At 44.2% G+C, this 24,227-nt stretch overlaps 1 protein-coding gene across 3 annotated transcripts; it reads left to right on the top strand.

Annotated features, from left to right (window-relative positions):
- Window positions 1–3,084: 3,084 nt before the first annotated feature.
- CBR4 (carbonyl reductase 4) lies at window positions 3,085–24,010 on the top strand. Of its 3 annotated transcripts, none has more exons than XM_006061824.4 (6): window positions 3,085–3,301; window positions 4,092–4,113; window positions 5,350–5,470; window positions 6,098–6,234; window positions 9,121–9,255; window positions 23,082–24,010. In XM_006061824.4, exons 1-6 carry the CDS (start codon window positions 3,293–3,295, stop codon window positions 23,258–23,260), a joined length of 603 nt encoding a protein of 200 aa, XP_006061886.1. In that variant the 5' UTR covers window positions 3,085–3,292; the 3' UTR covers window positions 23,261–24,010. The 3 variants fall into 3 exon arrangements, with proteins under 3 accessions (XP_006061886.1, XP_006061885.1, XP_006061884.1); XM_006061822.4 differs by lacking the exon at window positions 3,085–3,301 and adding an exon at window positions 3,447–3,927; XM_006061823.4 differs by lacking the exon at window positions 4,092–4,113 and having other exon boundaries at window positions 3,086–3,434.
- Window positions 24,011–24,227: the final 217 nt, after the last annotated feature.

Genomic DNA, 24,227 nt, shown 5'->3' with positions numbered 1-24,227 from the left:
GGCCAGGATACTGGAGTGGGTAGCCTATCCTTTCTCCAGTGGATCTTACCCACCCAGGAATCAAACTGGGGTTTCCTGCATTGCAGACAGATTCTTTACCAACTGAGCTATCAGGGAAGCCCTTAAGGTTTAACCAAGTTGTAGCATATTGCCAAGTTCCTTTTTCAGGCTTAGAAATATTACAGTGTGTGTGTGTGTGTGTGTGTGTGTGTGTGTGTGTGTGTGTATGTGTGTGTGTGCACGCACACGCTACATATACTTATCCATCATCTATCATTGGTCACTTGGGTTGCGTCTACACTTTAGCAACGCTGTTATGAACATGGGCTTACAAATGTTGCTTTGAGACCTTGCTTTCAATTCTTTTCAGCATCTACTCAGAGGTGGAGTTGCTGAATTATGTGGTAAGACTTTTTTTTTTTTTTTTTGAGGAACTACTGTTCCATTTTCCAGAGCAACTGTACCAATTTACCTTCCCATCAGCAGAGCACAAGCGTTTCAGTTTCCGTACATCCTCTCCAATTCTTGTTGTTTTTATAGTAGCCGTCCTCAAGGGTTTGAAGTTTTACTGTGTATTTTTGCAGGCCACTTCACATCCCTCTTGGGGCTAGGTGGGACAAAAATGATACTGTTTGCTTAGCTCCATTTATTTGTTTGGCTCTTCCCCTGCCTTCTTTCATCTGCATCCAGTCCTCTAACCTAGCTTCTCCGTGCATTTCTTCCTCCTTCATTGACCTCCCTTTCCTCTGAGCTCTCCTGTTAAGATACTTCTGCAGGTCATGATTGTGGTCGCTCACTAGTGTTTCATGTGGATTTGTCCTGTTGCCCCACCCGATCTACTTTTTACCAGTGGGGACCAGGGCTTACTTTTCTGAGACATTTCATATCATGAAACTGTAGCAAGCATAATGGTAATGAATGGTAATGAAACTCAGCTTTCACCTTATTAACCTGGGGAACACTGACCATGTCCTCTTTAGAATTGCAGGAAACTATGAGGATGCTTGAGGCTCATGTTTTGGATCTAGGCGACCATTCACTTGGCTAACTTCTTGAGCTCCTCCTGTATATTCCTGACTGGACACACTTGCCTCTGCAACAACACCCTCTGAGGAGAACGGGGGCCTGGGTTGGGCAGGGGCAGGTAGGATGGGCTCTGACCCTTGCGTCCCACTCCTTCCCCAGGGAGGGCATTGGGGTCTGGGGTGTGCCCTCCACTGCGGTCACTCCTTCTGGGGAGTGAAAGCAAGTCCACCTAAAACTAAGTTCATTTGTCCAGTTTTTGATGGACCTCTCTCTCCAAAATGTTAGTCCTTTTCTTGTCCAACACCTGTTCCCCTCAAGATGAAGAAGAATTAAGGGACAGATGGGAGTTGAAACTGAGCAGGACCCTGTGGGGCCCTCCCAGGTATAAAAGCTTGTCACCGATTTCTTGTTGGTAGGAAAGAGGCTTTCAGCATCCTAGAACTTTCCTGAGTTCCAAAGGGCAGATTCAAACAGTTACTCGTTAAGGTATGGGGAAGCAGAAAGAAACAATAGCTGAGATGGGGCAGGGTCCTGGTTCCTGCTCAGAGGACATGCATAACAACATGATACATGTCTCTGAGTTGTTCTGCAGGAACTAAGGCCCTACCCAGTTAGATGGTAACTTCCGGCTGAGCGCAAGCATGGGGACCCCAGAGTGTTTGGAACCAGAGGCTGATGATGGAGATACCTAGAACACCACTCTGTTACCTCACCACCACCGAGTCAGAAGAGGGTTAGGTACTCTGCAGCCTGGTTATTCATCATTTAGTCGTGTCTGACTCTGTGATCTCATGGACTGTAGCCCGCCAGGCTCCTCTGTCCATGGGACTCTCCAGGCAAGGATACTGGAATGGGTAGCCATTTCCTTCCAGGGTGAACCTGGGTATCCTTTGGGTCCTGCACTGGCAGGTGGAAGCTTTACCGAGCCACCTGGGAAGCTCCACACACTACGCAAACCTCCTCGGAAATTTTGCCCATAACAACACATTCTCCAAAACTGTTACCGAATGCAGTTCCTGTGCTAGATGCACAGTGGGGCCGATGATACCGACGGTCGACAGTCTGGAGCAGAGATAGGTTTATTGAAGGGCCATGCAAGGAGACTGGTGCCTTGTATCCAAGGAACCCCCAAACTCGCTGAAGGGTTTCAGCAAAGCATTTTTAAAGGTATGGCTGGTTTTGCAGACCTGGCACAGAATTTCATGTTCTCACAGATGTCCAAGTAGGCCAGGTCACAAAGACCCTATAAACCTACAAGACAAATATTATTCTTTGTTTTAAAACTTTTTTTTTTTTTTAATCTCTATTTGGTTGGAAAAATGTTAACTTTTAAAGGGCTGCTAAGTCACTTCAGTCGTGTCCGACCCTGTGCGACCCATAGACAGCAGCCCACCAGGCTCCCCTGTCGCTGGGATTCTCCAGGCAAGACTACTGGAGTCGGGTGCCATTGCCTTCTTTTAAAAGGCAGAGACTTGATTATGGGCTCCCTTGTATATTTTAGGCTATAGGCAACATTCTTAACCCAAAGCAGAAACCATAGACTACAAAGGTTATAATAAAACAACTGACCCAATATGGGGTCAGATTTGTTGTTCCCTTTTACAGCCTTGCAATAAAACGTTCTGCTCCAAACTCCAAAATTTTGGTTTGACGGGCTTCCCTGGTGGCTCAGATGGTAAAGAATCTGCGTGCAATGCAAGATATGCAGGCAGGACAGGAATCAAATTCCACAGCAGGGGGACTGGGGTCTGCTGGGAGTCTGACCCACGTGCCACTCCTTTGGGTCTCAGCTAAACACAACCTGGAGCATATATCCGGGGTCCTCATGCCCGAGTCCCTGCCGGCACGACCTTGATTTAACCCATAACATCCAGAATCCAGCAACCCGATGCCCAAGGCCCACTTCCTACAGGGCAGACCCCCGAGCCTGGAGCCCTTCTCTCCCAGGACCGCCCCACGCCCTTCCGCCTGCACCAAGACTACAAGTCCCAGCGTGCAGTGCGGCCCTTGTACTGTCCCGCCGGCCCACGCTGGCATCTGCCGGGGGCGCGCCGCCCGGAGCACGCGCGCGCTGACGTCGACGCGCCAACGTGACCAGCGGTCGCGGCGCTCTGGGTTTCTGGGCCCGCACCGGTTCCAATACGGCGGCGAGAGCCGTGGGCCCGCGATTCAGTTTGAGCGCGCCGCGCTGTGTGAATTTGCGAGGCCGTTGGGAAGGGCCGTCTCTTGTAGCCTCTTCCCCCGGGCCTGCGGCTCCGCGTCCCAGATGGACAAGGTGTGCGCCGTGTTCGGAGGCTCCCGGGGCATCGGCAGGGCGGTGGCCCGCTTGATGGCCCAGAGAGGCTATCGACTGGCCATCGTCGCCCGGAATCTGGAGGGGGCCAGAGCCGCGGCCGGGGACCTGGGCGGTGGGTACCGACCGGGGTCGCACCCCCTCTTCGCGCGGCTGGTGTGGGTACAAGAAGCCGTCTTGGGCGCTCTCCCCGCCATGCTGGGCGACGGGCGGCACAGGCGTGCTCGGGTCTCGCGAGGAGGCCCGCGCGCGTGTGCGCATACGCAGGGAGGGCCGCTGGCGGCTGCACTAGTACGGGATGTGCGTGGGCTCGCCTCCCGGCGTCCACAGCGTTGAAGCACTCTTATACCCTGATGACCTTCACCAAGGGACAGTGAGATTGTTCCGGCAGATTCCGCTTAAATTTCATCCCCCAACCTGTATTAGGAATGGATTCACAGTTACTTTGCGAATTTCAGTCTCTGGCTGGTAGTGAGACGGGGTGCTGTGAAGGATCGAGCTCGCAGCTAGAATTAGGAGGGCTGGGCTCAGGGGCACCTCGTTCACTGTCGGGGCACCTTTACGCATCGTCGCCCCGACTTCACATAAGTCTCCAGAGGTTTAAGAAGGTAATTTTAGTGTTAATGTACCACGCAAGGTTAGCCAGAAAAGAATTGTTTACCTTTTTTTTTTTTTTAAAAGGCAGAGTGTTAAGTGGTATAATGTTGAATAAAGAGTGCTTTCTTTGAAGTTTAATTTTCTTTTTTTTTTTTTTTTATTTAAACATTTCCAGAAAGTGGACTTTAAAAAAACAGGTAACAGTTTTTAGTAAAATTTTTTTCATGATTTGAGCATTTTAAAAAACAGCTTCCTGCTTTGTTTCATCTTTTCTAATAGTCACGCTATAATAATGGCTATATAAGATTGTGTTATAGTTAAACAGAAAAACCCTAGAGTTTATTTCAAAGCGAGGAAACCAGTTCGACAAGAATGTAACTGAATTAGACATTAAGCTTATATATGCAAGCGTATTCAGTCATGTCCCACTCTTTGCAACCCCATGGACAGTAGCCGCACCAGGCTCCCCTGTCCATGGAATTTTCCAGGCAAGAATACTGGAGTGGGATGCCATTTCCTTCTCCAGGGGATATTCCCAACCCTGGGATTGAACTCGTGTCTCTTGTGCCTCCTGTATTGCAGGCAGATTCTTTACTGCTAAGCCACTGGGAATGTCTCAAGTTTACAAAACAGGAATATAAAACTGAGAGAACTGCTGAATTAAATGGCATAGGGTCAGTGTCAAAACTGTAAATATTGGTAGGTGACTCATACAAAGTGCTATGAACATGAGAAAGGTGCTCCCTGACTTTTGCTGATTAAAAAAGTGTTTTAAGGTTTACATTCTGTTGCATTACTTTGCTTCTGCTTGTTCCCCACCTTCCTCCATCCAGTTTCTTAGACTGAACCCCATGAGATCAGGAATCTGGGACTTAATCGTCCTTTATCTCAAGTTCTGGATAGAACAGATCTAAGGCCTCCATGGTGGCTCAGATGGTGAAGAATCCCTCTGCAATGCAGGAAGACCCAGTTTGGATCCCTGGGTTGGGAAGATCACCTGGAGAAGGGAAATGGCTACCCACTCCAGTATTTTTACCTGGAGAATTCCATGGACAGAGGAGCCTGGTGGGCTACAGCCCAAAAGGTTGCAAAGAGTCAGACCCTACTGAGTGGGACATGACTGAGTAATTGACACTATTACACTAGCTCATAGGACTTGCCTGGTGGCTCAGATGGTAGAGCGTCTGTCTACAATGTGGGGGACCCGGGTTCTATCCCTGGGTCGGGAAGATGCCCTGGAGAAGGAAATGGCAACCCACTCCAGTACTATTGCCTGGAAAATCCCATGGATGGAGGAGCCAGGTAGGCTACAGTCCGTGGGGTCGCAAAGAGTCGGACATGACTGAGCGACTTCACTTCACTTCACCGACACTAGCTCATAGTAGATGTTTGACAAGCTATACTTTATTAGTAACTCTAATTTTGTTGTATAGGAGATCATTTGGCATTGAGCTGTGATGTTGCCAAAGAACATGATGTTCAAAATACATTTGAAGAGATAGAGAAAAATTTAGGTCGCGTTAATTTCTTGGTAAATGCCGCTGGAATTAACAGGTTGGTCACAAACTTAAGTACATTTCTAATTTTTTTTCCTCCTAATTTTCTTTTGATTAATATGAGTTAGTATATTAACTTGTTTTACTTCTAATTGGAAGGAAAGTTATGTATTTTAAAATTTGGTCTGTCAAGCTGCACACTCTTTTCATTTTTTTATATTGAGATTATAATAAGGGTTTCGTTTAGTTTTTTTGCGTGTCAAAATGTTATTTTATTACAGAGGAAAAAAACCCTTTTAAACTAAACGTGTGCTATTGGAATAGTTATATGTGTGTGTAGTACAGGTAGAATATGATGTCTGGGAAGTGTACAGATTAAGGGTACAGTTTAGTTTTAACATTGTAATCAACACCCATATTGAGCTGAAGAATTTTACCAGAAACCAAACGACTCTCTTGTTTTCTTCCCAGTTAGTACTTCCTGGGTTACCACTGTTGTGACTATATATGTTTCCTCACAAATCAAGTTTAAAATGGGCTGTCCAGGTGTTCTAACTCAGAGGCAAAGCTTCTTATATTCTACTTTTAGAAAAAAAATATTATCTGTTTCTTGACTTTTTAATTTGTCTTGCCCCTTTTTAAAATCACATAGGATTGTTTTGGTTTGATTTTGCTTTTTTGGTAGGGATAACCTCTTAGTAAGGACAAGTACTGAAGATATGCTGTCTCAGCTCCATACTAACCTCCTGGGCTCCATGCTGACCTGTAGAGCTGCCCTGAAGACAATGATTAAACAGCAGGGAGGGTCCATTGTGAATGTAGGTGAGTCTTTACCTCTGCGTGTATAGTATTATCTCATGGCACCACAGAAATTTAATCAACTGATTTGGAGTTTATTTACCTGTGAAACTAGGACAGAATGTGTCTTTATTACCCATGGAAAAAGGATTTTATTAACTGATTAATAGGTGAAACAGGAATCATCAAATCACACCCTTCTAGTGGTGAAGTAGGTGTTACGGAGTGACACCACCAGGTACTGGGGAAGTGACAGCACACGCGGGAGACACCTGGCCTGGGGCACCCTGCTTTGGTGTCCAGAGGCTGTGGAATAGTTCCGATCCAGCAGGTTGTTGCTGTGCACAAATGTGGTTCAGTTTGACCAGCTCTTTTGCATATTTAAGAAAAATTGGACATCCTGATTCTTACATGAAACCAAATGTTCAAAATGTGATTAAGGAATGAAAAACTTGTAGTTGGTGAGGGCTGAAAAATGACTTCTGCAGCAGCTGTGTGCGTCACTAGTAAATCCAGCACAGGGGTCTAAGAGGAGTTTTTCTTAAGAGAATAACCTTTTCAGTGTTTAGAATGGATGTTAAGTAACTCCTGGGCTTCAGTTCACCTGCCCCATAGGGCAGAGTGGAGTGTGTGCCTGTAGACTTTAAAAATGCAGAGTGACTTGAGATTTCGTTTCAGTGTGGTAATTTGAGAATAGCAGCATGCCTGCCATCTCCCATTTAAGTGGTGATCCCTTATAGGCCATAAAAAAGGGATGCTGCTCCTTAGAGTAAGTGACCCTACTCTAAAACAGGAAGTGTCCTTCCAAGCCAGAATACAGAGTGCTTCCTTTTTGAAATTGACCAAAGGAAAGAATATTGTGCTAATAAGAATTAGAACGTTTTGGATATTTACCCTTAAAAATATGAGAGGTCGATTTTCTTCTGAAAGATTAGTAACTGAGCTGACTTTTGCTTTCTGACATAGCCAGGTAATGATCTGGGTTCTTGTAAGCTGGTATACTACCATGCACATCTCTCCTGGTAAAGGGGGGGTATTTGTTCAACTCTGAAACATCCCCTCTTTAGACATGCACAAAACAAATCCCCTATCAGCCTTTTGCTTACATGCAGACTTTTAGACTTGTGCTGTAAGTCAATAAAATAGACTACTGAAAATAAGTTAGGGGTCTCTAGGCGTCTCTATGACCAAAGAGGTTACTGTAAATTTCTGGAAAGGACGTTGGTATTTCAGAAGTTATCACTTTGCAGAGGAACAGCTGTGTGTGGTGGAACCATAGCTGCTTAAGCCTCCTGCTCAGCCTTGCCTCCAAGTCTGTATTTTTCTTTTTTGTGTTTCTCTTTGTTTCTCTTCCTCCCCCAAACCCCACCTGCATTTCCTCTGTCTGATCAGAGTGTCTTTTCTCACTCTCTCTGCACTCCTTTCTGTTCCTTTGTCATTAACATGTAACAACTAGTGTGGATAAATATGTTATCCTTGGACTTGCTGATCATAAGAAGTATTTGGAGTGTTTTTTTTTTTTTTTTTTTCCCTCTAAAATTCAGTTCAGTCGCTCAGTCGTGTCCGACTCTCTGTGACCCCATGAATCGCAGCACGCCAGGCCTCCCTGTCCATCACCAACTCCCGGAGTTCACTCAGACTCACGTCCATCGAGTCAGTGATGGCATCCAGCCATCTCATCCTCTGTTGTCCCCTTCTCGTCCTGCCCCCAATCCCTCCCAGCATCAGAGGCTTTTCCAATGAGTCAACTCTTTGCATGAGGTGGCCAAAGTACTGGAGTTTCAGCTTTAGCATCATTCCTTCTTTTGTGAGGTTCTTGGTTACTTTTTATATTACCTGAAGGAAAGTTACATGGCTCAAAATAGCCTGGAGTTAAAACTCCCTTCCAGGTCCTCCCCACCATTCTATGCAAAAGAAAGAACTCTCTCACCCAAAGTAAAAAATGGACATCAAGGTTGATTATGACCAGCTCCTAGCCGGTCCAGCCTCTGGCCGATCTCCAGAATTCTTTGCCGCAGCTCTTTAAGAGATAACTACTCTGAACAACCTTGCAGAAGAACAGGCCCCCTTAAGACAGTAGCTTTCCACATACGTGCCTATATATACTTACTCTTTTCTTGGGTCAGTGCAGCGGCTCACTAATCGGAATGCTGCCCCTTTTCGCCTCATTAAAGGTGATCTGTTCTTGTAAAGTGCCAGTCTGGTTCTTTTTCCGAACCTCGCCTTCTCTAACTCTCTTACCTACATTACATATACAGGTCATTGATGCAGAAAATGACTTCCCCAATTTCTGTTCTGCAAGAATTTATTTGCATACAGTTGATACTTGGGTTATAAGTTATTCTTTTATATAATTGAGCCACCCAAGAATCTTTAACTAGGCAGTACAAGTTGATACATCTCTGAAAGTAACTAAATTACAATTTTACAAAAAGTTTACAGTAGAAGCTTTGCTAATTTAATCAACAGTAGTTGAAATTTAGTAAAATTTATCTTCGAATGAACTGTTTTTTAGCTGGAAATAAAAACTTCATGCAATGTCATAAAATCAGCCTTTACCTGGCTTGTCCGTTTGGTTTTAACCTCTTCCTCCTGGAAGCCTCTATGAACTCGGTAGGCTTTTTATCACGCTCCACCTCCTCAGAGATGAGCATGAGTGCTGTCATTTAGTGGATCAGTTCTCAGCCCCTGCCTCGTCCTCCGGGTTCTACATGAGCTTCTTTCGGCTCCTGTTTCTGAGCAGACTCAGACTCTAAGTCTTGCTACTCAAATGACAATGGTTAGAATTCCTCATTTTAGCAAAAGATGAGGTAAGGGTTTGTACCTTGTTTGTTTACTATAGACTGTCTGAACGTGCAGAATAATAACCCTATGAATGTAGTTTGAATTTGCTCTCATTTCTTTTTCTAGGAAGTGTTGTTGGTTTAAAAGGCAATTCCGGCCAGTCTGTATACAGTGCCAGTAAAGGAGGATTAGTTGGATTTTCACGTGCTCTTGCCAAAGAAGTAGCAAAAAAGAAAATTAGAGTGAATGTAGTTGCACCAGGTGAGTGGAAACGTTTTTCTTTTAATTTATGTGAATCTATGGTTTTATAAATGGAGAAGGCAATGGCAACCCACTCCAGTACTCTTGCCTGGAAAATCCCATGGACAGAGGAGCCTGGTAGGCTGCAGACCATGGGGTCCACTGGAGTGGGTTGCCATTTCCTTCTCCAATGCATGAAAGCGAAAACTGAAAGTGAAGTCACTCAGTCGTGTCCGACTTAGCGACTTCACTTTCAGTTTTCGCTTTCATGCATTGGAGAAGGAAATGGCAACCCACTCCGGTGTTCTTGCCTGGAGAATCCCAGGGACGGGGGAGCCTGGTGGACTGCCATCTGTGGGGTCGCACAGAGTCGGACATGACTGAAGCGACTTAGCAGCATGGTTTTATAAAATAATAGCAAAGACTGGTCTTGTGTCTGTAAGCACTTCTCAGGGGGTTGGGGACAGGAGCCGGGACCCCACAAAGAACATGGAGCATGGTGGTGGAGGGGTTTGAACTCTGTCTGATGGGGCTGGGGGCGGAGACTCAGGCCAGGCACGCTGTGTCTGTGCTGGACACAAGAGAAACTCCCCATTTAAAAGTCAGGCATAACTTGGGACTCTCAAGAACTGAATGTATGAATGTCAAGTAAGTGGGATGAGGCGTATTGGTGATGTATATACTGCAGTTGAGCCCAGGTTGTATCCCTTTGCAGAACTGTTTGCATTTTAATTGTCTTTGTCCTCTTTCGGGATGTGTTACCGATTTGCTGCTCACTGGGATACAGTGTTTGCTAATTTAGACATTGTCAATTTGTCAAAGCAGAACTTTTCAAACAATGCATCCATTCCCTAACATAGTCCCTGCATCTAGATTAAAGAAATAACACATCTCTATATTTAAAATATCTGAATAGCACTGTCATACAATGTACTTTTCATAACAGTACGAATCAGAGGAGGTAATCCAACAAGGCTGCCTTGGTGATGTCCTTTGCACATTTCATGACATAATTGCCTGCAGTAACTGCCTTACTGATAACCTGAGAGACTGCGGGTTTGGTTCCAGACAGCCCAGTAGAGCTTGTATCACAGTAAAGCAATCAGCAAACCTTGTTTCCCAGTGCATATAAAAATTATGTTTATACTATACTGTAGTCTATTAAATGTGCAGTAATACTGCATCTAAAAAACCAATGTTCATACCTTAATTTAAAAATACCACAAGATCCTCTTTGACCCATCTCCTAAAGTAATGGAAATTAAAAAAAAAAAAAGCAAATGGGACCTAATTAAACTTAAAAGCTTTTGCACAGCAAAAGACACTATAAATAAGATGGAAAGGCAATCCTCAGAATGGGAGAAAATAATTGCAAACAAACAACTGACAAAGAATTAATCTCTAAAATATATAAGCAGCTCATGTAGCTCAATATGGGAAAAATAAACAACCCAATCAAAAAATGAGCAGAAGACCTAAACAGACATTTCTGCAAAGAAGACATCCAGATGAGCAATAAACACGTGAAAATACGCACCACATTGCTCAGTAAGACACATGTACCTCAGTGTTCACGGTAGCACTATTTACAGTAGCTAAGACATGGAAGCAACCTAGATGTGAATCAACAGCTGAATGGATAAAGAAGCTGAGGTACATATCAGTTCAGCTGTTTAGTAGTTCCGACTCTTTGTGACCCCCATGGACTACAGCACGCCAGGCCTCCCTGTCCATCACCAACTCCCGGAGCCTACATAAACCCATGTCCATCACACTGGTGATGCCATCCAACCACTTCCTCCTCTGTCGTCCCCTTCTCCTCCCACCTTCAGTCTTTTCCAGCATCAGGGTCTTTTCCAGTGAGTCGGTTTTTAGCATCAGGTGGCCCAAGTATTGGAGTTTCAGCTTCAGCATCAGTCCTTCCAATGAATATTCAGGACTGATTTCCTTTAGAATGGACTGGTTGGATCTCCTTGCAGTCCAAGGGACTCTTGAGTCTTCTCCAACACCACAGTTCAAAAGCATCAGTTCTTTAGAGCTCAGCTTTCTTTATAGTCCAACTCTCACATCCATACATGACTACTGGAAAAACTATAGCTTTGACTAGACGGACATTTGTTGGTAAAGTAATGTTTCTGTTTTTTAATATGTTGTTTAGGTTGGTCATAGCTTTTCTTCCAAGAAGCAAACATCTTTAATTTCATGGCTACAATCACCATCTGCAGTGATTTTGGAGCCCAAGAAAATAGTCTGTCACTGTTTCCATTGTTTCCCCATCTATTTGCCATGAAGTGATGGGACTGGATGCCATGATCTTAGTTTTCTGAATGTTGAGTTTTAAGGCAGATTTTTCACTCTACTCTTTCACTTTCATGAAGAGGCTCTTTAGTTCTTCGCTTTCTGCCATCAGGGTGGTGTCATCTGTATATCTGAGGTTATTGATATTTCTCCTGGCAATCTTGATTCCAACTTGTGCTTCATCCAGCCCAGCATTTTGTATGATGTACTCTGCATATAAGTTAAATAAGCAGGGTGACAATATGCAGCCTTGATGTACTCCTTTCCTGATTTGGAACCAGTCTGTTGTTCCATGTCAAGTTCTAACTGTTGCTTCTTGACCTGCATACAGGTTTCTCAAGAGGCAGGTCAGGGTCTGGTATTCCCATCTCTTTCAGAATTTTCCACAGTTTATTATGATCCACACAGTCAAAGGCTTTGGCATAGTCAATAGCAGAAGTAGGTGTTTTTCTGGAACTCTTTTGCTTTTTCAATGATCCAGCGGATGTTGGCAATTTGATCTCTGGTTCCTCTGCCTTTTCTAAATCCAACTTGAACATCTGGAAGTTCATGGTTCACGTACTATTGAAGCCTGGCTTGGAGAATTTTGACCATTACTTTGCTAGCATGTGAGATGAGTGCAATTGTGCGGTAGTTTGAGCATTCTTTGGTATTGCCTTGCTTTGGGATTGGAATGAAAACTGACTTTTTCCAATCCTGTGGCCACTGTTGAGTTTTCCAAATTTGCTGGCATATTGAGTGCCGCACTTTCACAGCATCATCTTTTAGGATTTGAAATAGCTCAACTGAAATAGCTTAATTCCACTTCCACTAGCTTTGTTTGTAGTGATGCTTCCTAAGGCCCACTTGACTTCACATTCCAGGATGTCTGGCTCTAGGTGAGTGATCACACCATCGTGATTATCTGGGTTGTGAAGGTCTTTTTTGTATAGCTCTTCTGTGTATTCTTGCCACCTCTTCTTAATATCTTCTGCTTCTGTTAGGTCCATACCATTTCTGTCCTTTATCGAGCGTGTCTTTGCATGAAATGTTCCCTTGGTATCTCTGATTTTCTTTTTTTTTTTTTGCCAATATTTTTTTTTTCAGTTTTTTATTTATTTATTTATTTTACTTTACAATATTGTATTGGTTTTGCCATACATCAACATGAATCCGCCACAGGTGTACATGTGCTCCCCATCCTGAACCTGCCTCCCACCTCTCTCCCCGTACCATCCCTCTGGGTCATCCCAGTGCACCAGCCCCAAGCTTCCTGTATCCTGCATCGAACCTGGACTGGCGATTTGTTTCACATACGATATTCTACATGTTTCAGTGCCATTCTCCCAAATCATCCCACCCTCCCTGCTCTCCCACAGAGTCCAAAAGACTGTTCTATACATCTGTGTCTCTTTTGCTGTCTCACATACAGGGTTGTCGTTACCATCTTTCTAAATTCCATATATATGCATTAGTATACTGTATTGGTGTTTTTCTTTCTGGCTTACTTCACTCTGTATAATAGGCTCCGGTTTCATCCACCTCATTAGAACTGATTCAAATGTATTCTTTTTAATGGCTGAGTAATACTCCATTGTGTATATGTACCACAGCTTTCTTATCCATTCATCTGCTGATGGACATCTAGGTTGCTTCCATGTCCTGGCTATTATAAACAGTGCTGCGATGAACATTGGGGTACACGTGTCTCTTTCAATTCTGGTTTCCTCGGTGTGTATGCCCAGCAGTGGAATTGCTGGGTTGTATGGCAGTTCTGTTTCCAGTTTCTTAAGGAATCTCCACACTGTTCTCCATAGTGGCTGTACTAGTTTGCATTCCCTTTTCTCCACACCCTCTCCAGCATTTATTGCTTGTAGACTTTTGGATCGCAGCCATTCTGACTGGCGTGAAATGGTACCTCATTGTGGTTTTGATTTGCATTTCTCTGATAATGAGTGATGTTGAGCATCTTTTCATGTGTTTGTCAGCCATCTGTAGGTCTTCTGTGGAGAAATGTCTGTTTAGTTCTTTGGCCCATTTTTTGATTGGGTTGTTTATTTTTCTGGAATTGAGCTGCAGGAGTTGCTTGTATATTTTTGAGATTAGTTGTTTGTCAGTTGCTTCATTTGCTATTATTTTCTCCCATTCTGAAGGCTGTCTTTTCACCTTGCTTATAGTTTCTTTTGTTGTGCAGAAGCTTTTAATTTTAATTAGATCCCATTTGTGTATTTTTGCTTTTATTTCCAATATTCTGGGAGGTGGGTCATAGAGGATCCTGCTGTGATTTATGTTGGAGGGTGTTTTGCCTATGTTCTCCTCTAAGAGTTTTACAGTTTCTGGTCTTATGTTTAGATCTTTAATCCATTTTGAGTTTATTTTTGTGTATGGTGTTAGAAAGTGTTCTAGTTTCATTCTTTTACAAGTGGTTGACCAGTTTTCCCAGCACCACTTGTTAAAGAGATTGTCTTTTCTCCACTGTATATTCTTGCTTCCTTTATCAAAGATAAGGTGTCCATAGGTGCGTGGGTTTATCTCTGGGTTTTCTATTTTGTTCCATCGATCTATATTTCTGTCTTTGTGCCAGTACCATACTGTCTTGATGACTGTGGCTTTGTCGTAGAGCCCGAAGTCAGGCGTCTGATTTTCTTGAAGAGATCTCTAATCTTTCCCATTCTGTTGTTTTCCTCTATTTCTTTGCATTGATCGCTGAGGAAGGCTTTCTAGCTCTCCTTGATATTCTTTGGAACTCTGCATTCAGATGCTTATATCTTTCCTTTTCTCCTTTGCTTTTTGCTTCTCTTGTTTTCACAGCTATTTGTACGGCCTCCTCAGACAGCCATTTTGCTTTTTTGCATTTCTTTTTCTTGGGGATGGTCTTGATCCCTGTCTCCTTTACAGTGTCATGAACCTCTGTCCATAGTTCATCAGGCACTCTGTCTATCAGATCTAGTCCCTTAAATCTATTTCTCACTTCCACTGTATAATCATAAGGGATTTGATTTAGGTCATACCTGAATGGTCTAGTGGTTTTCCTTATTTTCTTCAATTTCAGTCTGAATTTGGCAATAAGGAATTCATGATCTGAGCCACAGTCAGCTCCCGGTCTTGTTTTTGCTGACTGTATAGAGCTTCTCCATCTTTGTCTGCAGACAATATAATCAGTCTGATTTTGGTGTTGACCATCTGGTGATGTCCATGTGTAGAGTCTTCTCTTGTGTTGTTGGAAGAGGGTGTTTGCTATGACCAGTGCATTTTCTTGACAAAACTCTGTTAGTCTTTGCCCTGCTTCATTCCATATTCCAAGGCCAAATTTGCCTGTTACTCCAGGTGTTTCTTGACTTCCTACTTTTGCATTCCAGTCCCCTATAATGAAAAGGACATCTTTTTTGGGTGTTAGCTCTAAAAGGTCTTGTAGGTCTTCATAGAACCGTTCAACTTCAGCTTCTTCAGCATTACTGGTTGGGGCATAGGCTTGGATTACCGTGATATTGGGTTTGCCTTGGAAATGAACAGAGATCATTCTGTTGTTTTTGAGATTGCATCCAAGTACTGCATTTCAGGCTCTTTTGTTGACCATGATGGCTACTCCATTTCTTCTAAGGGATTCCTGCCCACAGTAGTAGATATAATGGTCATCTGAGTTAAATTCACCCATTCCAGTCCATTTTAGTTCTCTGATTCCTAGAATGTCAACGTTCACTCTTGCCATCTCCTGTTTGACCACTTCCAATTTGCCTTGATTCATGGACCTAACATTCCAGGTTCCTGTGCAGTATCGCTCTTTACAGCATAGACGCTCTTGCCGTCTGAGCCACCAGGGAAGTCGAAACATGTATTACTGTATGTAAAATAGATGGCTAATGGGAAGTTTCTGTATAACACGCAGAGCTCGGCCCACTGCTCTGACAACCTGGAGAGTTGAGATGGGAGGGTGGGAGGGAGGCAGGATCTCGAGGGAGGGTTTATATCTGTACCTGTGGCTGATTCACGTTGTTGAACGGCAGAAACCAACACAACATTGTAAAGCAATTATCCTCCAGTTAAAAATAAACTAAAAAATAATTTATTGCTAAAAAATGCTAACCGTCATCTGAACCTTCAGCGAGTCAGTCTGTAGTGCTGACATCAACGGTCACTGATTACAGACACCACAACAAATACAGTAATAATGAAAAGTCAGAAATCCTGTAAGAATCGCCAAAATGTGACCCAGAGTCATGAACTGAGCAAAGGCTGTTGGGAAAATGGCACTGATGGACTTGCTTGATCCAGAGTTACCACAAACCTGCAACTTGTAAAAAACCCAAAAATGCAGTATCTGCAAGGCCCCTTAAAACGAGGTCAGCCTGTACTCCAGAAAGCAGCGTTTGTAGAGAAGAAAGTGTTAATGTCACAGGTCACGTACGTTTGTTTTCAAAATGGAGAAGATGCCTTTCACTGGGTGTCACTGCGCCTCAGAGAGCTACCCCATATTCACATTAGAATTTCAACACAGAGAGGAATTTGAAGGAAAAAAGATACTTTACGCAGACTCAGGAGGGAGAATTCTTCTGAAAAGTGACTCTGAAGTAGTTGATTTTCAGTGATTGCAGCTGTGGTTGCTTCTTCAGTGAGTGAAGGGCCTCTGTGTGATTCCTTTTATATCGTTACAAACTTTAAGGCTTACCGTGTTTTTCATAATATGATTTTTCTAAACTGTCTGGATCTTCCAATTTTATAACTTTTACCTTTACGTTATTTGCCTTTTGACAAATTACTACTTTATAAATATTGCCTGGATTAGTTGAGACTAATAAAAAGGTGCTAAAACTCAAATCTGCGTTCTCACTCGTGAGCTGGTATGACGGCAGGCTTGGTTATTGTGCTTTCAAAGACGATGGATACCCTCCTGAACTTTCGCTAGCTGCCAGGGGACCTCTGTCCCAGCTTGCCGAGGGCACCGTGGCCAGTGTGCTGGGGGTTTGTGAGGAGGCTGAGGGCGACCTGGGCCGCTCTGCCCAGTGTGGCCCAGAGCTGCCCACCAGCAGGGACCTGTCAGGAGTGGCCTGCGTCCCCGTTGAGTGTTCAGTCAGACACTGGCTCCATATCCGTAAACATTTGAGAAGTGACTCGGTATAGGTGCATTCTTTTTCTAAAGGTAATCCCGAAGTGGCCCTGTGGTCTTGACAGCGCTGTGAGGCTGTGTGTGCTTCGTGCGGCCCAGTGGGGTGTTAGTGTGAGCCAACTTTAATGTGCAAAGTAGATGGTTTGTGGGTTGGGGGGTCTGTTACGTGCTTCCCACTTTTCGGACTGCAGCAGTGTGGGTGATGGAGAGTCAGCTCCGGGTCACAGTGAGCTGCAAGCTGCATGCTTTGGGCGTGATGCAAGTGTGCCTCACGTCTAGTAACTCATTCAGCAGACTCCCCGAGTGTGTCCCGTGTGCCAGGGCTGGCAGCGCTCCAGATTTAAACACGAATAAGGTGTTTGTGTCACAGGGAAGTAAGTGCAGTGGGAAAGACAGGCGTGTAAACAGATAATTACACTGGCATGTGATGAATGCAAAGTAGGTACCTGCATGATGCTATGGAAACGCTGGAGAAGGAATGCTTAATTTTGTCAGTCAATTAGTTGTTAAGGCAACAGACTAAACAGTGCGAATCCAGTTGTGTCCAAAGGGAAATTTTTTGAGGGTTAGGGAAGTGTGCTTGTATAGCCTTTCTAGAGATATTACTTTCCACTGCAATTTACACTGCAGGAAAGAAAAAACCTGTTGCCAGAAATGTGGACATTGAGTAGAGTGACTTTTATTATATTATATTGGCTGTAGTGTAATATATGAAATTGACTATGCTTTAAGCCTGGTATGAATATGCTTCATTAACCAGCAGTGAAGTTGAAATTAACATTAACAAGCTGAAATGGTAGCATCTAATTGATTCTATGGTTATTTGTTAATTTTAGATGGTGATTTCAACCAGATTCTTCAGATCTTTGAACAGAGCTGAGAAACATCAGAATTAATATTTTTATATTTTTAAATTTATTTATTTTTTAATTGAAGTATAATTGCTTTCAGAAGTTTGTTGTTTTCTGTCAGACAGTAACATGAACCAGCCATAGGGTGTACATATATCCCCTCCCTCTTGAACCTCCCTCCCATCTCCCTCCCATCCCACCCCTCTAGGTTGATACAGAGCCTCTGTTTGAGTTCCCTGAGTCACACAGCAAATTCCCATTGGCTATCTATTTTACATATGGTAATGTAAGTTTCCACTTTACTCTCTCCATACATCTCACCCTCTCCTCCCCTCCCGCCTTTCCCATAGGTCTATTCTCTATGTCTGTTTCTCCATTGCTGCCCAGAAAATAAATTCTTCAGTACCATCTTTCTAGATTCTGTGTATATGCATTCAGTTCAGTTCAGTTCAGTCGCTCAGTCGTGTCCGACTCTTTGCGACACCATGAATCGCAGCACGCCAGGCCTCCCTGTCCATCACCAACTCCCGGAGTTCACTCAGACTCATGTCCATCGAGTTGGTGATGCCATCCAGCCATCTCATCCTCTGTTGTCCCCTTCTCCTCCTGCCCCCAATCCCTCCCAGCATCAGAGTCTTTTCCAATGAGTCAACTCTTCGCGTGAGGTGGCCAAAGTACTGGAGTTTCAGCTTTAGCATCATTCCTTCCAAAGTATACGATATTTATCTTTCTTTTCCTGACTTACTTCACGCTGAATAATAGGCTCTAAGTTCATCCATTGAGTCATCAGAACTGACTCAAATGTGTTCCTTTTTATGGCTGAGTAATACTCCATTGTGTTTATGTACCACAGCTTTATCCATTTATCTGTCAGTGGACATCTAGGTTGCTTCCATTTCTTAGCTATGGTAAGTAGTGCTGCATGAACATTGGGTTACATGTGTCTTTTTCAGTTTTGGTTTCCTCAGGGTATAATGCCTAGGAGTGGGATTGCTGGGTCATATGGTGGTTTTATTCCTGGTTTTTTAAGGAATCTCCATACCATCTTCCATAGTGGTTGTATCAGTTTATATTCCCACCAACAGTGCAAGAGGGTTCCCTTTTCTCCACATGCTGTCCAGCATTTATTGTTTGTAGACTTTTTGATGATGATCATTCTGACTGGTGTGAGGTGGTATCTCATTGTGATTTTGGTTTTCATTTCCCTAATAATGAGTGATGTTGAGCATCTTTTCATGTGTTTGTTAGCCATCTGTATTTCTTCTTGGGAGAAATGTCTGTTGAGGTCTTTTTTTCCACTTTTTGATTGGGTTGTTTAATATGTTTATTTTTAATGTTAGTTTTCCTGGTCACCTTCAAATGGAGATTCCAATTAAGGAAAAATCAGTTAAAAAGCAAATCATAATAGGAAAAACAAAGAACAAGCAAATTAATAAATGAGCCTATCATTTGCTTCCTAATTTTTAACTTTTAAAAGATAAGTTAGTTGCTAATTTTGGTATTACATTAGCTATAAATTTCCTGTCGTTGATGAATGTTACTGATTATTATTGAGCATGAGAAACAGAATATTTGATAAATTGAAACTATCTATTTTGGATACATTACTTTTAAAACTGTGTTTTCAATAGATAATACAAACATATGGCACAAAATTCAAAAGTACAAAGAAGCTTAAAGTGAAAAGTGAGTTGTCTTCTGGCCATTCAGTGCCTTCCTAAGAGGCAACCTCTGCAGCTGGTTTTCTCTGTGTTTCACTTACAAGCTAGTAAAGTGTATGTGTGACAAGCTAGTAATATGTGTGTGGTGTGTGTGTCATTTTCTGTGCAGTTCATCTATAAGCCAGTTAGGTGTGTGTGTGATGTGTATTGTTTTCTCTGTATTTCATATATAAGCCAGTTAGGTGTGTGTGTGGTGTGTATAATTTTCTCTGTATTTCATGTATTATCCAGTAAAGTGTGTGTGTGGCATGTGTAGTTTTCTCTGTATTTCATATGTAAGCCAGTAAAGTGTGTGTGTGTATAGTTTTCTCTGTATTTCATATATAAGCCATTGACATGTGTGTGTGTTCTGTCCATGAGGCAGCCTCTGCGATAGCTGTGAGGGACTGGTGCAAAGAGCCAAGATACATGGGAGTTTTTGTGATGAAAGCCAGGTCATCAGAACATCACAAGATTACTATTTACTAGAGAAAACCAGACCTCTCAAATTAAGGAATTTAGTGCTTCTCTGTGTATGAAAATGCAAGTGTCTGGGCTCCCTGAAGTCACTCCTCTGACGTGCACTCGGCTAACATCCGGGCCAGCGTCCTGGGCTCCCATCCTGAGCCCCCTGCAGGCGCAGTGTTGGGGCGGGGTCCCGCTGGGCACGGCCTGCAGTGGGCAGCAGCCTGTCCGTGTCTGCCCGGAGGCCCTCAGGGCTCAGCGATGCGGGCGCCGATTGCAGCAGCCTTTGCTTGCTCATGTAGCAGCAGCACGTGTCATTCACAATACATATGTGTAAGAGTGTTCTGTACCTTGCTTTCCTCATAGAGCAATCTCTGCTGGAGTTGATTCCATGTTGCTACATGTAGAACTGTTTAACTTCTTAAATAATAGCTTTATGGCAGTGTAACTGACATAGTGTAATTCGCCCATTTAGAGTGTCTGATGTACCGAGTTGAGTGCAGTCACACAGTTGTTCCATCATCACTGCAGCCCACTTGAGAACACGTATTTTCATCATCCCCAAAGAAACCCTGGAGCCCCGAGCGTTCGGGAGTCCCCATTTCCTTCAGTCTCCCCAGCCTTTCGCGGCCCCTCACCCGCCTCCCGTCTGTCCGCAGAAGTGTGGCTGCTGTGGCCGCTGCGCACTGTGCCGCCCGAGGCAGAAGCCGGCGGTGTGTTGCACGGGTGCGCGGGCGTCCTGTGACCGCTGCCTCCCAGGGGGCGCTTCCGCTGTTGTTCTTGCTCTTTTGCTGGTTCAGCTGCTGACACTGCAGCAGTACTTGTGCAGGATTTATTTTGCCCGCACGTGAGTGCGTGTCACAGGGGACTGAACCTCCGAGGACTGAAGCGTGTGACATTTGGACAGATGGCACGGCAGTCACGGATTTCTCTGGGGACCCTCAGTGTCTTTTTCAGTTGAGGCGCTTTTGTGCTCATGACTGGGGCCGAGGCTGGCTGGCAGGTGCTGCAGAGGCTTGGCAGACGCGCGGCAGACACGACTCCCGCTGCTCTCCGGCGCTGTTCGGCGGGCAGCGGTTTGTCACGCCGCCTCCCTGGGCGTTTTCACAGACATAAGGTTAGGACACACACACTTGCTCTGGTGAAAATCTTGGTCTAGCTTTTGGCGACAGTCTTGTTTTATCTCCCTAAAAAAGTGTCTGGGATTATTTTAATTCTTTCTAGGTCCTAGGAACTTGTGTCAGAGGACAGACATCTAAGCAGGGAGCTTTATCCTGCAGGTGGCGGTGCTGGTGCCTGAAAGAGGCTGACATCCTGGTGTCTTATTTAAGTGTAAGATCTCTGCTATAGATCAAGCTGTTCAAAGCTAAAATAGTAACCAAGCCATATGGAAGTGAGATGCTGTTTGTTTATATTCTGTAGCTAGCCAGGGCTTCCCTGATGGCTCAGTGGTAAAGAATCCACCTGCCAATGCAGGAGACATGGTTTGATCCCTGAGTCCGTAAGATCCCCTGGAGAAAGGAATGGCAGCCCACTCCAGTATTCTTGCCTGGAGAATCCCATGGACAGAGGAGCCTAGTGGGCTACAGTCCATGCAGTCCCGAGAGAGGCTGACATGGCTGAGCGACTAAACGGCAACAACAACATAGCTAGCCAAAAATGGGTGAAGGAAGTTCGTTTCCTTGGGAGCCGACAGATATAAACCCTCACTGGACAAGAACCATGCACTTGCTTTTATGAGGAAGACTCTCGGTTCCTAAGGCATTCCTGTCTGGAAGAAATGTACCAAGCATGTTGTCATGGATGTGAAGTGCAGCAGCCGCACCCGTGTCCTCAGCTCAGCTCCTGTCCCTCCGTTCCCTCACTGGCTGAAGGAGAGACGGCTTTGCAGCCACCGAAGCCTCTACCTGGTCAATGGCAGTCACAATGACGTCATCTTTGCACAGTGGCACCGACTGGGGTTTTTCATTTTTATAGCCCAGCTTGAAAGGCATTGTACATGTGTATGTAGTAAATGAGCAGTAAAGCAGAATTTCCAGAGCTTTATAAAATGGCAAATTGCTTTGGGAGGGAGTCCTCTGGGGTCGAGGAGGGAGCAGAGGTTGGGAAACAGTACAGGCACAAATGTGGGTGCATGGAGCGTTTACAGACTACTGATATCCCTGCACGGGTCTTCTGAGACGTGACAGAGTCCGGGAGCCTGTTTATGTGCAGTGCCCTGGTTGTGAACGTATTTATAATTCAGGACCCTGTTGTTCACGAGCTGCAGCATAAAATAATAGTGAAATTTGGTAGGGGCCTGGACTAGTTTCCCTAGAGACTAGCTTCATGCTTTTGATTTGATTCCTTTATATTTTTTAATTTTATTTGACTTTGGGAGATGATATGTATGAATTTTAAGAAGCTGCAGCTAGAGACTTAGGGCAGTTAAACTGCTGTCCATGATGTAGTGGTGAATACATGGTGTGATGCATTTGTCAAAACCAAACAGCTGTATAACCCAGTGGGTGAACCCTGACGTGAGCCGTGACTTTCTGCCGTGCCACTGTTGGTCCGTCATGTAGCACACTCAGGCAGGGTGTTGATACTTAGGGGGTCCTGGGGGAGGCAGGGTGATAGGGGCTTGTGTGGGGATTCCCTCACATTTCTGATCAGTTTTTCTGTAAAGCTGCAGCTGCTCTAGAAAATAAAGTCTGTTATTTGAAAAAAAAAAAAGCTTCTGGCAGTGAGAGAACGGTGCCTGGGTTTGGGACAGGTTCCTACTCTGCTTGTCCAACATTGTGTCCAGGAGCAGATGCCAGCGCCAGGGATGGCTGCCTTCCTCACAATCTGGCCTCTGCCCCCAGCTCTGGGCTGGCAGCCACTGCTAGGCTCCCTGACTTACAGTTTCTTTGAGGAGTTTGTTCTTGTTTAATCACTCAGTCGTACCTGACTCTGCGACCCCATAGACTGCAGCACGCCAGGCCTCCCTGTCCATCACCAACTCCCGGAGTTTACTCAAACTTATGTCCTTTGAGTTGGTGATGCCATCCAGCCATCTCATCCTCTCTTGTCCCCTTCTTCTCCGGCCTTCAATCTTTCCCAGCATCAGGGTCTTTTCAAATGAGTCAGCTCTTAGCATCAGGTGGCCAAAGCATTGAAGCTTCAACGTTAGGAATGGAATTGAGGAATTGAATTCTTATTCATGTTTATATCCATCCACTTATATTGTGCTAAGAGTTGGACCAAATATTTGGTGGTCAAATATTTTAGTGTTGAGTAACTCTTCATCGAATTAAAGTCAATAAAAGATAAGGACTTGAATGTTTGATTATTAGCAAAATTCTGTTTCCTGAAACAAGGTTTATTAACGATCTCAAATTAAATTTCCAGCAGTGAATGTTTCTAATTGAGCAAGTGTTTCTTAGTGTCTGCGTTTTTCAACTAAACACGAAAGCATTTCTCTTTCAGGATTCATTCACACGGATATGACGAAAGGCTTGAACGAAGAACTTTTAAAGAAGAATATCCCTCTGGGAAGGTTTGGAGACGCCCTTGACGTGGCCCAGGCGGTCGTATTTCTTCTCGAGTCTCCATATGTGACAGGGCACGTCCTGGTGGTGGATGGCGGCCTGCAGCTTACCATGTAGCCGGCTCCTGTCACTCTTGTTGGATCACGGGCAGTCTCTGTTACACCTGTGTTTGCTAATCAGACCTGCTGGTGCTACAGGTGTTGATTTCTGTCTTCATACAAATCTGTCTGTAAAGAACAGTGGGAGAGCAGCTGCGTTTTCCAAATGACACGGGTCTCATGGGCAGTGTTAGTGTACAGTCCCTCCTCACAGGGATCACCTTCAGGAGCCCTGGTCTTCAGATGTTCCCTCCCCTTACGAAAACAGTGTCTGCGTGTAACCTCTGTGTACTTTACATCATCTCCATTGTTGTTCAGTCACTAAGTTGTGTCTGACTCTTTGCAACCCCTCACACTAGCCGGCCAGGCTCCTCTGTCCATGGAATTTTCCCAGCAAGAATACTGGAGTGGGTTGCCATTTCCTTTTCCAAGGGATCTTCCTGACCCAGGGATCGAATCTTTGTCTCCTCAGTCTCCTGCTTTGGCAGGTGGATTCTTTACCACTGAGCCACCAGGGAAGCCAGAATCTAAATCATTCTTAGATTACATATAATACCTAACACAGTGTAAATGCTGTGTAAATAATTGAAATACAGTGTAAATGCTACGTAAATAGTTGATTTTTGGAGCTTTTAAAAACATATTTAGAAATTTAAAAACTTTAAACAATATATATTCTATCCATAGTTGGTTGAACCCATGGCTGTAGAAGCCGGATGCAGAGGGCCTACTGTCTACATTTTGCTAATAAAAACAGATGTTATCTTAATTTATGCATTTTGTTACACAAGTAGGAAAAACTACGAGTCTGATTGTCATTAGATACTTGTGATAGCTTTCGGTGAACAGTGTTGGATTGGTGATCTCCAAAGAAGAAGATTTAACTTTGGGACCAGGGACCAGGGTTGATCACTCAAGAGCTTTTGTGTAGCAGAGTTTTATTACAGTGGAAAGGGACTGAGAAAGCTTCTGACACAGACATCAGA

Source organism: Bubalus bubalis, chromosome 3, assembly GCF_019923935.1.
Source record: "Bubalus bubalis isolate 160015118507 breed Murrah chromosome 3, NDDB_SH_1, whole genome shotgun sequence".
NCBI lineage: Eukaryota > Metazoa > Chordata > Mammalia > Artiodactyla > Bovidae > Bubalus > Bubalus bubalis.
The sequence above is the reverse complement of the archived record's forward strand: the minus strand, read 5'-3'. Positions and strand labels throughout refer to the sequence as shown.